We start from the raw sequence: 16,805 nt of genomic DNA, 5'->3' as shown, positions 1-16,805 counted from the left end.
CATAAATAAAAATAATGAAAACAAAATTTTTAAAAAAGGGACAGTTATGTGTGGAGATGGATATGTTAATTCAATCATTAGCATGTGAAAAAAAAATACTTATTTTACGTTGTACCAGTGAGTATATAAACCACCACACCTATTATTTTTATTAAATAATAAAAAACGTGAAATAAAATAAGGGCGACAGAAGAGAGTACCTGTCTGATTTTAAGACCACCAATCTAGGGGTTGGAGAGTTAACAGCAGTTAATGGCACGGGCTGCCCTTACAGAGGACCCAGGTTCAATCCCCAGTATGCACAGGGCCATCACTGCCATCTTTAACTCCAGATCCAGAGGCTCTGATGCCCTCTTGTGACCTCCAATCTCATGTACATAATATATTTATGCACATAGGCAAAATCCTCATACAGGCAAAATAGAGATAAATAAGTCAAAAGACAAGGCCAGCACACAACTAGAAAAATAAGTGAATAAATACTGTCAATTGGTCTGTGATGCAGCAACATAACAATATAGTTTTATACTGGTTGGAAACAAACAAACAAAAAAAAACCCCAACTTGTAGCTTATCCCACACATTTCAGACTTGCCCCTGATTGGAATCTAAACTGTGTTATACTGAGCCCAGTTCCTCAGTACCGTCACAAAATTCACCATTTTTCTTCCCTGGACAAACATGGCTTTCCTCTTAGACCGGCCTCTTGTGGATGCAGCCTGGATGTCCAGCCCAGCAGAGTGCACTGCTTTCAGAAGCCGAGGCTGCTAAGCTGCTCCACGCCCTGAAAATATCTAATTCATCCCATAGGCAAATTAGAGAAATAAAGATTTTCATGTGGGCTAGAGACATACGTGTTGTCTCAGGGAAAGGCCATTATGAAATGAAGGAGGAACACCTAGGGTAGTGAGATGGACTGTGTCAAACACCGAGTGCCCCGATTGTGGAGAGAGAACCAGGAGGCTTTCTACAGGAAAGGCACATTCTTCTCAGAGTAGCACACAGCCTGTAAAATCCCTCCCTGATCCGAGCCTTCCATTAACTTGGACATAATGGCTGAGAGCAGAGGGAGGAGGCTCTTGTAAAGAGAAGGCCAGGTCAACGAGACATGTCTGTGACCCGCAGAGGCATTTGGCTTCTACAAAGAAATAACGTTTCTGCTGGGGAGTGGGGTATAAGGAGAGTGGGCATCTGAGCTCCAGAAATGGGGTACAGAGTCAACAAGCCTTATCCAAGGGGAAAAGGGGTATGGGGCTCAAAGGCAAGAGGCTCCCCAAATTTCAGGAAGCCAGATTGTTATAAGCCTCATCATTACAATTACCTTCCCTGGGTACAGAAAGAATGCAAGAAACGGCCTTGTGGCGTCGACTCTATAAATTATCGAAGTGGTCTTCTGATTTTGTAAATCAATCTCTGAAACGGATGCAGAGGAATGGGTTCATACCAAATAGGTCTAACAGGCTCAAAGCAGGAAATCTGTAAATGTCACACAGCTTTGTCAGTCACACCCTGCACTGCTCCTTCCTGCCCGATCTACAGCTCTATACTGAGTACCTTGGGAACAAGAATTCAGGAGACACGACACTGTTTGATGGACCATGCAACCCAGCTAGCCACCTCTGAAAGGGTAGCCCAAGTGATCAAGTCAGCTTAGCCTGGAGATGATACATGCATACCCATGCTGATCAAGTCAGCTTAGCATGGAGATGATACATGCATACCCATGCTGATCAAGTCAGCTTAGCATGGAGATGATACATGCATACCCATGCTGACAATGGTATTGCTTCCACAAGCCAAGTTGTGGAATCAGTCTGTCAATAGATGAATGGAAGACACGTGAGATGCGCATATACACATATGTACATACATGCACACATGTACATGTATGCTCACATACACATGCACAATGAAGTTTTATGAAGCCAGAAAGAACAAAGTGATATTATTTTGCAAGAAAATTGACAGAACCAACAAAAATCAGCCAGACTCACAAAGATAAGTTTCTCATGTTTTCAGCCATGTGAAACTTATATTTTAAAAAATAAATAACCCCAAATAAACAGAAAAACATGGGAGCTGGAGAGTTGGCTCAGTGGTTAAGAGCCCTGGCTGCTCTTCCAGAGGCCCTGAGTTCAATTCCCAGCAACCACATGATGGCTCACAGCCATCTGTAATGGGATCCGATGCCCTCTTCTGGTGTGTCTGATGACAGTTACAGTGTACTTGTATACATAAAATAAATAATTTCTTAAAAAAAAAACATTAAAATGGAAAGTTGTACGGGTAAAGCCATAACCCTGAAAAGAGAAGAGGGGTGGGAAGGTGGTGGTGGTGCCATCCAAGTACGCATGTGTAAAAACCGCGTTGGAATAAAACTCTACCCACTCATATGTGCTAATGAAGGATACATTTATAATGTTGAAAATGAATATGCATTGCTGGGAGCATACGGATATATTAACAGAGAATAACATGTAAGTCTGAATGCTTTCTCAGAAGGCATTGTGACATTCCCTTGAGCAGCCAAAGGCTCCATATAAGATCTCTCTCCTCTCTTGCTCTCTTGCTCTCTCTCTCCCTCCTCCCCCCTCTCTGTCCCTTCTCCCTCCGTCCCTCCCTCCATCCCTCCCTCCCCTCCCTTTTAATGAAACAATGATTAGAAATCTGTTTCAAGACTGAGGGGACATACAAAGGCTAAGATGGCTGTGATGTTTGTTTGCTATTACGACAGAAACTATATAAAGATATATACAATTTACCTTTAATGCTTATATTGCTAATTCTTGCATCAAAGGCATGCAGAAATAAAACAGAACTGTGTGCCTCTTGCAGACATGATCTGTGCCTGATTATGGCCTTGGACAAACTTTCTGAAGTCATGAGCTTTGTACCCTCAGGGCACGACCTCTGGGCATAACCTGATCCTTGGCCTTACCCACCTAGAAACTTGCTTGGTAAGGGTGCATTTCCCTGAGTTTGCGCTAAAGTGGAAATGTAAAAATGAAAAAGCCATGTTAATAAAGAGCTCACATATATGAATGGTGTAACTACTGGCTTTCTGTTTTGCACAGTGAGACAACTGAATAGACTCAGAATTATTTTTTGAAGATTAAGGGCGAAGTTATAGTCACTTGTCATGTCACTGAGGGCTAATCTTTTGAAAAGATTGCTTTAATTCTGACATTCCTGGTCGTAAATCGCTATGCTTCGGGAGGGAGGAGTCCAAAAACACTCCCTGTACTCGCAGGAGACTCCGCCAGGTATGCAGGTGCACCTCCAGTGTCTGCACCAAGGACTACCTGCAATCAGCTATTTCCGACCAGAATATGCATCTGGAGTACCCACAATGCTTTGCTTTTGTTCACATAGTTTCCTTCCCCTTGTGACATCCCAGGGAATGGCCCTTCATGCCTCTGTACTAGCCTCATGCTTATGTCAACAGACCATCCATCCTGTCTTCTGCTGCTGAGCATTTGGAAAGTGGCTATTGCCAACTGAGACGGGTTCTGTGTCAGACGCACACCAGGTTCCCCCAGACTAACACACAAGCACGTATATGTATAGAGTATCTCATTGGTGGTGCCTTTATATCATTAACACGTCAAGACACTAACTTCAGCTATTTATTTTCTCCTCTTTAAGAAGCTGCTAGTGAATGTGACATTAAACACAGCTTCTCTTGTGTTTCTACTGGACGGGGAGCTGGGTTAGTTTTCCCCTCCAGCCCATCTGTCTCCTATGGAACTACACCTGCTTCATTATCACATATTCTAGGGGATGCCTAATCTCCCCCAAATGCTTTGGGGACAGACTGGAGAGTCTGGGAGAGCACACAGTGCCTTCAATTAACAGTAGCTGGACATATGAATGACGGCAGAGTCATCACGGGAGGCACCCCATGTGTTTCTGAGCACATCTGCCATGGAGAGCGCACACATGCTCTTTAGGTATGTCACCACACTGAGGCTTTGCGGAGAGCTGTGCACCTGTGTCCTTCAGAGAGCAGGCCATGCTAAGCATGGTGGAGAGGAACCTGTGTTGCCAGTCTGGCCCCAGTGTGCAGGATGCTTTTATAGGGCTGTAAAGATAGATCGCTTTCCATGTTACATATTTTAACTTTGTGTAATTTTTCCCCTTAGATCTTCAGAGCTTTGTGCCTCTGGAGACATTGATCTAAGAAAAGAAAAAGTACTCAGAAAATTCCAGGAAGGGCGGATGACATGCTGATGCTGGCCGACATTCTGTACCAGACTGTGTTTGCTCTCTTCTTCCACTACGAGATATCTCTGGAACTGGGGATGATTTGTGATTAACAACAGAAAATAACGCAGTGGTGTGACACAGTTGAGGAAACAAAATGGGGTTGCTTACAGTACGAGAGCTGTGCAGGGGGCCATCAAGATGGCTGAGGGGGTAAAGGTGTCTGCCACCAAGCCTGACAACCTGAGATCGATCCCTGGGACCCATACAATGGAAAGAGAGAACAGATTCCTGAGAGTTGTCCTCTGACCGGCACGTGGTGTATTGTAGCAGGCACATACACCCTAAAATAAATAAATGCAATTCAAAAAAAATTTACAATCTTTTAAAGGAGAGAAAAAAAAAGTTTCCTTTGAAAACACCTAAAATACCTTTGACACATTTGTAAAGATATTATAATGAAACCCGTTATTATGTGTAATTAATATATGTTAATTACTTTGAAACAGAAAACTAACAAAGGTTTGGTACTGATTTTCACATCCCTCACTGAAAAGCTCTGGAAACAGAACAGTACCCACCCGTCAGCTTCAGATGACTGAGACCAAGGAGGAGTCAAAACACCACACAGAAAGGAAGCGGCTGCCAAGGTGAGGGGCTAAATATTTGTCAGGCCAGTGATTTAACACTCAAGTTACTCTAATCCCACTTTCTGAGGTTTTTACATTAATTTAGGGAGAGCCCCACATGGGGTGGGGAATCACCAATCAGATATCTTAAGAATCTGCACATGCTAAAGTCTAGAGACCGGGCTTTTCCTGTGTACACCTATGGGGGAGCATTATCTCAGGATTGATCACTGAATCATTCAAGTGCAGTCTTTCTGCACAGAAGAACGTTTTCCAAAACAAACAAACAAACAAAAAAAAACCAACAACAACAACAAAAAAAGTTGCCTCTAATGGCTTTCAAACTCCCTACGCTGCAGAAAAACGTAGTCGCCACATCTCTTAACGTTTACTATTTTTAAGCAAACTTTTAACAAGTATCTCAAGATTACAGCCAAGTTCCTGTAGTTAAAATGACAGATACTTGAAGTCAGTAAAGTTCCTGTAGATTTGACGCTGTTTATTAAATCAGGAGCAAAGAAATCCAATATCCTGCAAGCCACAAAAAAAAAAAAGGTAAGCAAAACTCTCCTGTGGCTCTCAGCACTTTTCCTCTCCAAACCGCTATTACAAGAAAAAGAACAATCTAGACAGTCGGTATTAGCGTCTACAACTCAACACTCAACTGTAGTGTTGAGGGGGCTTTCCCGATTGACTTACTTTTCTCCAAGTACCTGTGGTTTTGGAAGCATTAAACTGCCTTTGCACCGTGAGCAGCAAACAGGTTTTTTAATCCCATGCTTGGGAAGAAGATTACCCTATTCAGTTGTGGTTTCTGTGGAATTTTAAGTACAATTTTAAAATGGAAGGACTATTTGTTTGGATATGTGGGGTATTACACATATATTATATATGTGCATATCTATCACCTATTTGCTATTCTTAGTTGTTCTTTTTCATTTAAAAAAAAAAAAAACCACAGGGATTTTTGTGGGCGGAGTTGCTAGGAAAGAGAGAAGGCGGTCAAAGAGGAGGGTAGGGGATGGTAAACACAGCAGAGAGGACCCCTTCACCTCAGAGTCTCAGAGAGCAGCTTTGTGGGAGAGAGCTCCATTCACAAGAAAGCCCGCTGACCTTCCCAAGGTCACAGGGCGAGGGAACTACAGTTAGAGAAGAAGCCGGGGAGGCCCCGTGCGGCCATCTGTTTGAGCAGGTTTTCCTCTCCTCCAAAGGCTTTTAAGCCCCAAGTTCCACAATCAACAAGCTTTGGGAACAAAACCCCACACCTTTAATTCATGCCGGAGAATTGCATGCAGTCACTAATGAGAGCAATAGACTGCAGAGGTAAGAAGTGACAGGGTAAGAAGTGACAGGGTTAGAAGCACACAGGCTGGGGGGTAGCCCACACCTTCATTACCAGACCCATCCAGAAGGACAAGTAAACGGGAAAGGAAAAAACAACAATTTGAGAGGCTTTTGTTTTGTGTTTCTGGAAGTTGCCCCTTCATTAGGAGCAATACTTGCAGTCTTGGGAGGACAACAGAACCAGACATTAAATGCTTCAGAAGTAAGCATTAATAGAAAGATGATCTTGACACTCCTAATTGCCAGCTGTGAGCAAGAGGGTGTGTGTGTGTGTGTGTGTGTGTGTGTGTGTGTTAGAAAGGGGGGGCGGGAGGGAGAGAAGGGGGAATTAGTGCCCTGAGAAATGTGGAAAATCAATGTTTTAGGAAACTATTTTGGAGAAACGAAGAGCATCTGCGGAGAGCTATGTAGTCTAGATATTTCTAAGCTCACTCAAGAAGCAAGGAAGAACACCTGTTCCTGCTCCCGCAAAAGCGAGCAGGTCTGATGGTGGGAAGGGGGATGAGAAGAGGTCGTGGGTACCTCATGCATGTGAACAGTGCTCGGTATCTGACTGGAGGTAAAGTTTAAAGGCAGCAACTTTCTGGCTTCACAAAGATCCTGCTCTCATGACCGGCAACGTGTCTCATCATGGGACTGCCAGGGCTGCTGGCTCTTTGCAGGCTGTTAGAGCAACTCCATTTGGAAGGTTCTCAACTCCCCCATAACCAAATCCAATGGACTGAAATTCTCCCTCTTCCCATTAAAAGGTAAAATAACTGTTGATGAAGCAAGTTAATCTATAAAGTAAATAATAATAATAATAATAATAATAATAATAATAATAATGCCACCGGGATTATATGTTAGGGGCTGATAGACTCTAAATGACACCAGGTTAAAGTGGATGTTCCCAGAGACACTTATCCTCTAGGAAGCGGTCCGGGGATCACCACAGCAGAGCAAAAACTACTTGGGATATAGAGATTCAAAAATTATGAGATCCAAAAGCAATATTCTAGATGGGAATTCAACTACCATGGAGAGTGTGAGTGACGGGGAAGGAGGAGAAATTAATTCCATTTGCTGATGTGCCTGCAGGGAGCTATTTTTAGGTATAATCCAAACACTGCATATCTTCTCCATTTTGATTAGTAGAAAATTGGCAGAGAGCCAAAAGAATTAGTGTTTCTCAGCACATTGAACCAGAAACGTACAAATAAAACTACATTATCTGTGCCAATGCATTTAACTTGAGCTACTCCTAAGTTTTATTCCCCCCCCCCAACTCCCCTGCCCCAGAGAACGCATAGAGACATGCAGAAGACGTCTGTTACAATGAGCAACACAAGTTCTAGACTAAGGTCCCCCTAGAAGCTTCCTCAGAAGCTGCTGCTAAGGACTCAACTCTCAGCACACCCCCCTCAGGCACGGGGGAGGGGCAGAGAATTTTTTTCTACCTAGCAATCTTACATAATGTCAGAGGAAGTCAGCAGTCCAACACAATGTGAAATTTAAATAAGTTGGGGGAAATGTGCTTAACAAGGAAAGGTTTCCCAATAGACACTTAGAAGTTATTAATAATTCCAATTCCAAGGAAAGCACAGGACAGAAAAATAAACTCAATGGGCCAAGTTCAGCAGCAGCGAGCTCCTGAAGGGCCTATCCCAATTTCCATTGCTCCACTTAGGGGGCGGATGTATATATCCCCCAAATTCTGATTACTCCACCACTCCAAAACCTGGCGTGCCCACTTCCACGGCCAGTGTAGCAAGTCACTGCCGAGTTGACAAAGCTTAGTTGTATTCTGTCTACTGTTGTGATATTAAGGTAAATAACTACCTTTGGCAACTTGATGTGTGCAGATACAAGGGTAAGGCAGTTCCCTGCCTGTACACTGCCCTTTTTCCTCCCATCTCTGCAATACTGTTTCAGCAGCTAACACATACAACCGGCTACTGTAACTTTTGAGATTGGCAAACCAGTTTCCACCATTCCTACAATGCACGGTTCTCCTCCTAAATGACAACCCAAGGTAGTTTCCCTGTATATTCAGAATCTTGGACATGGCCTACCTGTGAATATCTATGGTGCCCGTTTGGAGGATCCCACAAAAATCTTTTGTTTCCGCAAGCCCGTGTAAGCAAATCCCTCTGCAGAGTGACTTCCTCTAGTTCACTAAAGAGACTGAATACGTCTACTCAGTATTTAATACAGTATGTTCTTAGAGCTGAAAGAATATTCATGATATTCAGAGCTGAGGTTTGCAGGCTGGCACCCATGTTTGGGGTGGGGGAAACTCTCTCATGTAGACAGCACGGCATTAACCAGGAACTTCAGGGTTCTTCAGATGAGACCGACTTTTAACATTATGAATGAAAAACCCTCCAACCAAAAGCATGTACATACTTTGGGGGAGGGGGCAGTGATACTAAAATGAACTCCAGTTCCTAGGAAACTTACAGTACTATTTTATCCTGAGATGGATCTACATCTTCAAAATACGTTTAAGTATTATCATATACCATCACGCTTTTCTCCCTGCCCCTCCCTTTCCTCTTTCTTTCCTTCTTCAGTTCCTACTTTCTTTTTCTGGAAACATGGGATAAACCTGTGAGGAGCCTCTGTTGACATGACTGCAGTTCAGTCAGCCTTCCTTCCACAGGGATCTAAAGGTCAGCACTGTTCTCAGACGCCCCTGAGGTTTCAGACATGCCTTTGGAGAAAGGAGTCCTACCTTCTCCTGGAAGAAGCTGTCTGTCCGTCTTGTCTGTCCGTCTTAAGACCCTGAGCCAAAACCGTATACTTTTCATTTTGGTTACATTACGGTTCAGTCATGAAATGAAAACCTTGTTTAAACATATTGAATAAGCAGATTTGGTGAATGTACAATTAATCTCAGGATGGAATTTTACTATACTCTTCTCGGGAACTAATTTTTAATGAAGAAAAACAAACCTCTATCCATTTGGGTGTTATAATTCTGTTAGGAAGTTAAATGAAAGGTGGGGAAGCTCAGTTTGCATTCCCGCCCACCCAGAGCATCTGCTGAAAAGGATCTAGGGACTTATGTGAGAGAGATAATATTTGCTTCGGGAGTCCTTTTATACATCTTTGCTTAAGCACGAACGTTTTTGTTTTTTTGTTTTTTTTCCATTCTAAGCAGGCACTGGAGAACTGTGAACCCACTGTGGTTTTCAATGGGGACACAAACATAAGCCATGGAAGCCACTCACCGTATTTCAAGTGGACGACATCATCCAATGGGCCACTCCTTCCTGCCTGTGTTTCTGCGAGAAGTTGCTGCTAAGTTACCCGGCTCCAACACTCTCTCTGGCTCTCCTTTGAAGAAGATACACAATTCCTTCTTCCATCAAGTGTAGCAGATGGGCTCTTGAGGGTGCCTGAGTTGTCTGGAATACCTTGAATCCGGCTGTGAAAATTTAGGGCAAATCTGTGGCTCTTTGTTGGTGAGCGCCTTATTTGGTCTAGAGGCTCTTTGCTCTGTGATTCAGTCATGAAGAGATATTAAAAAGGCTGCCAGGCAAACATTCAAGTCTCTCTTGTCATCTCGGACCCCTTACAGACACACGGCACGTAACCTCGATTGAGCTGCACTGCTGTTTTTATTGCACATGGACCAATTCCCACACGGTAGTTAGTTGCACCAGAGTATAAATACTTGGTCACACACACAAGAAGAGATAGAATATACACACGAGTGCTAAATTTTACCAGCAGATTCACGTGGGCACTTGGACATTAAAAAATAATAATAAAAATACGTAAGATAATAATATTTATAATATGGATACAGTTACAGTACCATGATAAGAGTATAAAAAGTAATTTCCCAATAAACTATCAACTCAATAACATAATAGACAAGAGAAACTGAGTTTGAATTTTATTTTAGCTTTTTAAAGATCTGCCCACCTCCCCATCCCATTAAAAATATTTATTTTTTTGTGCAAGTTAACAACTTCTATGAATTTTACAATGCCTAACACTGTGCAAAATGGCCTTCCAACCTGCCTTTTTGTCTTTGTTTTTAGCCACATGTGCATTAATCTCAACTGTTTCCTTTTGTTCTGTCCTATCTTTAGTTGACAGAGTCACATGTCACAGAGAGAGACTCAGCGCCTGGTCCTTCCAACTAGTATTGATACATAAATAAGCTGTTTAATATAAACAAGTCTTTCTATCTTGCTGTGCAATATGCACAGAGTGAGGTAGAGGACCCACAGCAGGACCACCGAGGCGCGCAGGGGACAGGGTTTGCCCTCTAGGAGAAAGCAAGGTGAACCGTGCTCCACACATAGTTTCTCGAAACCAGATTTGTCTGTTTCGCATCCTTCTTTTCCCTTTGCTTTAAGAACGGGAGACACCAGTACTCCGGAATTAATATGCAATTTCTTTAGAAAGCAAAGGGAAACACTTCCTGGCTAATTATCACCGCCCCCGCCCCCACACCACACCGGAGCTGAATACTTAGGTTCCTAGGTGTGGAACCGGAAGGCCAGGTGATAGACTCCATCCTGCCCCTTCCCCCACCCTCCTAGTTTCCACTCGGGTCCTTGCAGAAAGTGTCAAAACCCACCTGGGGGCGGGGGGAATGCCTAAAGGTGCATTAAACACACGAAAGGCCGAACCTCAGAGAGAAAGGAACTCAAGACAAGCCAGTAAGCCACACTAAGCCACACTCTCCCAACTCCTAAACTTTCCTTTTTGCGCAAACGCTTGGTCCGGGGCTTTTCTGTACGCCTCGGATGATTCAATAGATCTGTGGGCTTTGCATTCACCTGCTTTCGGTCTTGAGTAAACAGAGATCTCCTCTCTCCCCTGGGGAGCGGCTCGGGGGCGCCCAGGCGGGCTCTCTTCCTCTAGGGATGCAGAGCCCATGTCCAGCCCGGGACTATGGGGAGCGGCGTCCGTGCGCCCAGAGAGCCTGGCTCTCTACACCTTGGACTCCGAGGAGAAGCCCTGGCGCCCCGGCTCGTCCAGGCTCGAATCGCTGTCCACAGTGGTCGTCCCGCCGTTACAGCCGGTCCAGGGCTCCAGCAGGCGCGCCGGTGGGGTGGTCCCGGCGTCGTCGTCGTCGTCGTCCGAGGGAGCTCCGGGGGACGGCGGCGGCCCAGCTCTCGCCAGGCAGCCGGAGGCGCGCGGCCGGTCCCCGTGGGCTGAGCGGCGTCTGCAGGCGGCCCGGCGCGCGCAGCAGAGCAGGCGCTGGAAAGCCTTGCGGAAGTCGGGGCTGCGGCAGTAGATGATGGGGTTGAAGGCCGAGTTGGCGTAGCCTAGCCAGTTGAAGAAAACGAAGAGGCGATCTGGCACCAGGTCGCGGTGGAAAGCTTTCACCACGTTGGCCAGGAAGAAGGGCAGCCAGCAGAGCGTAAACACACCCATGATGATGCCCAGTGTCTTGAGCGCCTTCTGCTCGCGCAGAGCCACGAGGCGCGACGGCCGCCGCTTGCTGGAGCGCCCGTTGGCCAGCGAGTCTGCGGGGCGCGGTGGCCCAGGTGACGGCGAGGGCTCAGGCGAGGGCGGCCGGGCTGGGCCGCCGAGGAAGCGGCGCTCGCAGCTGTCGATCTTCTTCACCTGTTTTTGGGCCTCGCGGAACACACGCAGGTACACGAAGGCCATGATGCACAGGGGCACGTAGAAGGAGACGACGGATGAGGCGATGGCGTAGGCCCTGTTGGTGACGAAATCGCAGCACTTGGGGTCGTTGTAACAGCGGCGCGCTTCGTCGCTCTCGGCCCGCCACCAGTGCATGAGGATGGGCAGGAAGGACACCAGCGCCGAGATAGCCCACACTGTGCACACGAGGGCCCGTGCTCGCGCGCGCGTCAGCAAGCTCTGGTAGCGAAAGGGCGACGTGATGGCGAGGTAGCGGTCCAGGGCGATGACACACAGGGTCTCAATGCTGGCCGTCACACACAACACGTCTACCGAAGTCCAGAGTTCGCAGAAGAAGGAGCCGTACTCCCAGCGGCCCCACACCACGATGGTGGCCCCGAAAGGCACCACCAGCAATCCCATGACCAGATCAGCGCTGGCCAGGGACATGATGAAGAGGTTGGTGAGCGTTTGCAGCCGCGGGGTCTTGGCGATGGCCACGATCACCAGCACATTACCCACCACGATGAGCAGCACGATGAGCGCCAGCAGTAGGCCCATACCCGCGGTCCACTGCTGCGACAGCGGCGCTGAGCCCTCGCTGGCTGGAGGCAGCAGCGAGGCGGGAGGCGACGCGAGCACCAGCAGCCGCGCCGCGGTGGCCGCGCCGTCGGGCAGTGGCGCGGCGGACGACAGGTTGCAGGGTTCGGAGGCGCCCAGGGCGAGCGCCCCCGCGCCCATGCCGAGCTGCGGAGGCCGGGGGCGGGGGGTGTGGCGGGGCTGGGCCGCGCCTGGGGAGCACCCCAGGAGCCGGGGCTGCGGGGCCCGCGCGGGGAGGTCGCGGCCAGGTCAGGGCAGCCGCGGCTCGGGGCCGGAGGCATGGACGCCGGGCGCCTTCTCCTCCGTAGCCGAGCGCTGTCTCCGCCGCCGCCGCCGCCGCTGCTGCTGGAGCCGCTGTCGCTGCTGGAAGAGCCGCCGGGACCTCAGCATGTTTCTGAGCGCGCGGGGCCGGCGGCTCCAACACCCAGCACCTCCCCTCCTTCGCTGCCACCACCCCCCCAGCCAGCCCCCGGGGCCGCGCGTCAGGCTCCCGCAGCCAATCGCCGCCAAGGCACGCCCCCGACAATGGTGCCCCCACCCCCAACACCCAGCACCCCCTCCTACCAGCGATTGAAAAGCTCCAAAGATTGCGGGCGGACTACGCAGCCAGCACCCACGGGCTGCAGCGAGCGCGCCCTTTTCTGCTAAGGCTTCTTCCAGAGTCTAGTCTGCTGCGCCCCCTGCGGCGCCCCGCCGCCCCTTTGCCCCCCCCCCCAGTAGTCTCCGTTAGCCTTAGCACCCAGCTCTCCTTTTGCCGCTCCCGCAAGAGCGCCCCTATTTCCTTTCGGCGCCCCGTAGTTCCCTCGCCTCTCTACCTCTAGTGCCCGATTCCTGGTAGCTAGAAGGGAACCTTGCAGGCATCTCGGAGACGCAGGAGTGCCTTGGACAGCCTATCTGCTGGGATTGGAGGAATTTAGTTGTGAGACTGGGGTTCTGCCATCAGGCAGCCTGGCTCTTCCCTGATTGCGAGGGGACCCGGCCAGCATGACAGCTTGGGGGAATAGGAAGTGGGTGTTAGTGATTAGAGGAAACTTTGCAGCCAGGCTGGTTGCTGGAGCAGGGTGCGCATCTGTCAGAAAGGCTCTCTGGGCGCTGTTCTCGCGCGGATCTGTGCTCTCTCCTTCAAGTGCAGTAGATGGGGGAAAGGAAGGGAAGGTTTGTGGATGTAACTGCCAACACCGAGGACCAGTTGGATACACACACAGTCCCCAACCCCAGCTAAAGAAAAGGGTGACAGAGTACTAAGTATAGAGGAGAAGTTTAGGGCAACATTCAGTCCAGAGTAAATGACGCCGCCCCACCCCCACCCCTCTCGTAGAAAGAACACAGGGAATGACGCTTCAGACTTTTTGACTCCTGTACCAACACCTTAACACCGGCATCTGTGCTCTGTTACCCATGGGATTTTGCAATCTGAGCTGAGCCAACACAAGGTGCTATCCCTTTTGGGTTGACATCATGAACTGGGATTTCAGATTTCTTGGTAGGGTGGCTAGATTCTCAAAACTGTGGGATTAGCTTTGGGAAGATGAGGGAAGAGAATATATAAATACTCAAGGCGATTAAATCTGAAAGCATTTAAAGTCATAATGCACTTCCCCCCTTCACATTGTCAAGCGAATCTGAAACTAGAGTGTTTGGCTTCATTCCTGATGGGAACTGAGAATGGGACCTCGGGCTGAGGTCCTCTGATCTACCCCTGGGAATGCCTCCACCTCGGGCCATAAAAAGGAAATCTGCAATTAAGTTCTTGAGAAGCAAACAGTTCCCAATTGTCTCAGAAGGGAAGGGTGCATGGTAGTGTTATATAATGTTATGTAATGCTCCTGAGTCTTTCTTGCATTGGAATAAAAAGATTAGCATCTGGGAAGAACATCAACATGTGGCCAAGCTGGTATTTTCACCTTGCCAAAAGACACAGGCTCACAGCTGTCCATCCACAGCCTTACTCTTGATAAACTCAAACCCATGGATGTGCTCTAGGCTCAGGCTTGGCCACTGAGAGTGTTACCACCTGGGAGTGATCTGTTTATTCACCCTGGACTTACCATGTTCTGCCGAGCTGGGAAGTTTTGAGAATCTGGGAACAGGAACTACACAGAGGGCAGAAGGAGTTGGCACCTATAGTCACCCCAGCCTCTTCAAGCCAGGGTCTCTCCTTCCTCCGGCTTTTAGGGGATGGCTGAAAGGACTCAGAGGGCAATCTGAAAACAGCCAGTTGACCCAGAAGGGGCCTCTGAATGCTGGGGTGTGGGGGAATGTGGAAAGAGGCTTTCTGCTAAGTAGTGCTATTGGGGTGCAGCGTGTTGACCTCGTGTCCCCAGGGCATGGGGTTTCTTGGGATGATAAGGCCAGAACTGAGTTGTAGAGATTTGAGTCAGGAGCTGAGGCTAGTAACCTTGTGATAGCTCTATATATGAACACACCAGGCGACAGGACCACCAGTCTGGATTTTGTAAACTTTCCCCTTGATTATTTGGTGTTACACCAAATTTCTCTGCATTTCTGTGGAATAAATACATTCGAGTAAGCATTAAAAAACCAGGAAGCGTTTCTAGCAGGGCTTCATAGAGAGGAATCCCAGATGTTCTTAAGGACTTTCCTCAGCTGTCCTGACAGGCCTGCTTAGAACAGTGTAGCCTCAGCTAGCAGGGAGGTTTTACTTCTCTCTNTCTCTCTCTCTCTCTCTCTCTCTCTCTCTCTCTCTCTCTCTTTTTCTCCTTAGAAAAGGATATGAGATTAAGAGGAAGTTCAACATAGCAACTGACTTAGTCTGTTTTCTGTTGCCATGACAGGATACCTGAACCTGGGTAATGTAAGACGGGCTTTATTTTGGTTCAGAATTCTGAAGGTTGAGAGGTTCAAGTCCAGACAGTTGCCTCTGTGTGCCTCTATGTGCAGAGCAGAAAGCACATGGGTCTCCTTGAGTAGTAACAACCTGTCTTGAGTAGTAACAACCTGTCTTGAGTAGTAACAACCTGTCTTGAGTAGTAACAACCTGTCTTGAGTAGTAACAACCTGTCTTGAGTAGAAACAACCTGCTCTTCTGATTCCTAGTCAGATCTCATAGTAACTATGGATCCATCCTGTCATAGCAAAGCCACCACTTAACACTCCATCAAACCAACTCTGTTTAAACTTAACATCAGCTTATCCCCATATTACATGCTTCAGGGTTAAAAGGTCATTTTCTACTTGCCACTCAAAGTGGATCAGTCAGTCCCAGTCCGTAGGAACCCTTCCCAGTGCTAATCGGCACACCTGAGAATCATGAGTCCCTTCCCCCCGCTGCCTCTTTTCCCATCTGGCTCCCTGCATCCTACAGGAGACTTAGTAGTCTGTGTGCACTCTGTGACTAACTCTCCTTATTCCCTTCACTCACACACCAGGGCTGAATATGTAGTTCAGCTGTACAGCAGTTACCTAACAGGCAAAGGCCCAGCTCCATCCAGGGACAGCTTTTATCAGCTCACAGCATAGACTTCTGTACGCTTCTATCGTAGGAAGCTCTGTCCTGGTTTTGGATCTAATCTCTTTCCATAGCTGGGGTATATTCTTGTCTTGCGTCCTCTTCCTCCTTCTGTCTTCCTTTCCCTGCCTGTTGCTTCTGGAAGTAATTTCCCACTGACCTATGGTAACTGTGTTTCAGGTGGCTATAACATTGCCTTTCAACATCTCTAAAATCATTTTCATCTCTGTGTGATTTTTGCCTTTTCTAGGTCATATGTTTATGGAGAGCAGGAACTATCTTACCATTTTTGCAGCTTCCATGTTCATTAATAATTACTTGACATAAGTTAATATTTAACTTGAATTCATAAATGTCATATTTAATTAAAATATCTTTTTTGTACAAATGAGGAATGGTTGAATATTCCAGAACTTGGAATCTCCACTCACACTTATAACTCACAGAGACCAGTCAATATTTCCATATAAACACCTCAAAACACCCTGCTTATGAGCAGAGTCTGATTGTGTAGCCCACTCTGTCCTGTGATCTAGGCAGGCCTCAAACCCACAGCAGTCTTCCTGTCTTGGGCTCCTAGGTGCTGAGGTTTCATGAACTGCCACAGTCAGCTAATTTCTACTCACTGGAAACGTTGAAACACGACTTATGTCAGGTTCATGGCGTGTAACCATGAGTGGGCTGGGTTGACTATTAATCACTGTACTATAGATATGTGACTTGATCTGGGGCTTGATATGAGATTCTCAGAGATCTTCCAGCCCACTCATGGTTACACGCCATGAACCTGACATTTCCACTCTTGAAAATGAAGGTGAGCAGACGGACAACTGCTGGGAGAGAGGCCAGAGAAACCCTAGGAAACACATCAAAATCCACTAGCGAAACTGTCCTGGCGGCTGATAATAACCTCGAGCTACTCGTAATCAAGCTATCACTAATCAAAAGATCTCCTAATCAGAGCT

At 47.4% G+C, this 16,805-nt stretch overlaps 1 protein-coding gene across 1 annotated transcript; it reads right to left on the bottom strand.

The window, feature by feature from the left end:
• Positions 1-8,717: 8,717 nt before the first annotated feature.
• On the bottom strand, positions 8,718-12,772 carry Adrb1 (adrenoceptor beta 1). The gene has a single exon (XM_029546860.1). It carries the CDS (start codon positions 12,510-12,512, stop codon positions 11,112-11,114), a length of 1,401 nt encoding a protein of 466 aa, XP_029402720.1. The 5' UTR covers positions 12,513-12,772; the 3' UTR covers positions 8,718-11,111.
• Positions 12,773-16,805: the final 4,033 nt, after the last annotated feature.

Source organism: Mus pahari, chromosome 1 (genome assembly GCF_900095145.1).
Source record: "Mus pahari chromosome 1, PAHARI_EIJ_v1.1, whole genome shotgun sequence".
NCBI classification, from domain to species: domain Eukaryota; kingdom Metazoa; phylum Chordata; class Mammalia; order Rodentia; family Muridae; genus Mus; species Mus pahari.
The sequence above is the reverse complement of the archived record's forward strand: the minus strand, read 5'-3'. Positions and strand labels throughout refer to the sequence as shown.

Excerpts from the sequence above, each read along its gene's own strand:
- Adrb1 (XM_029546860.1), bottom strand. The coding sequence starts at position 12,512 with ATGGGCGCGGGGGCGCTCGCCCTGGGCGCCTCCGAACCCTGCAACCTG.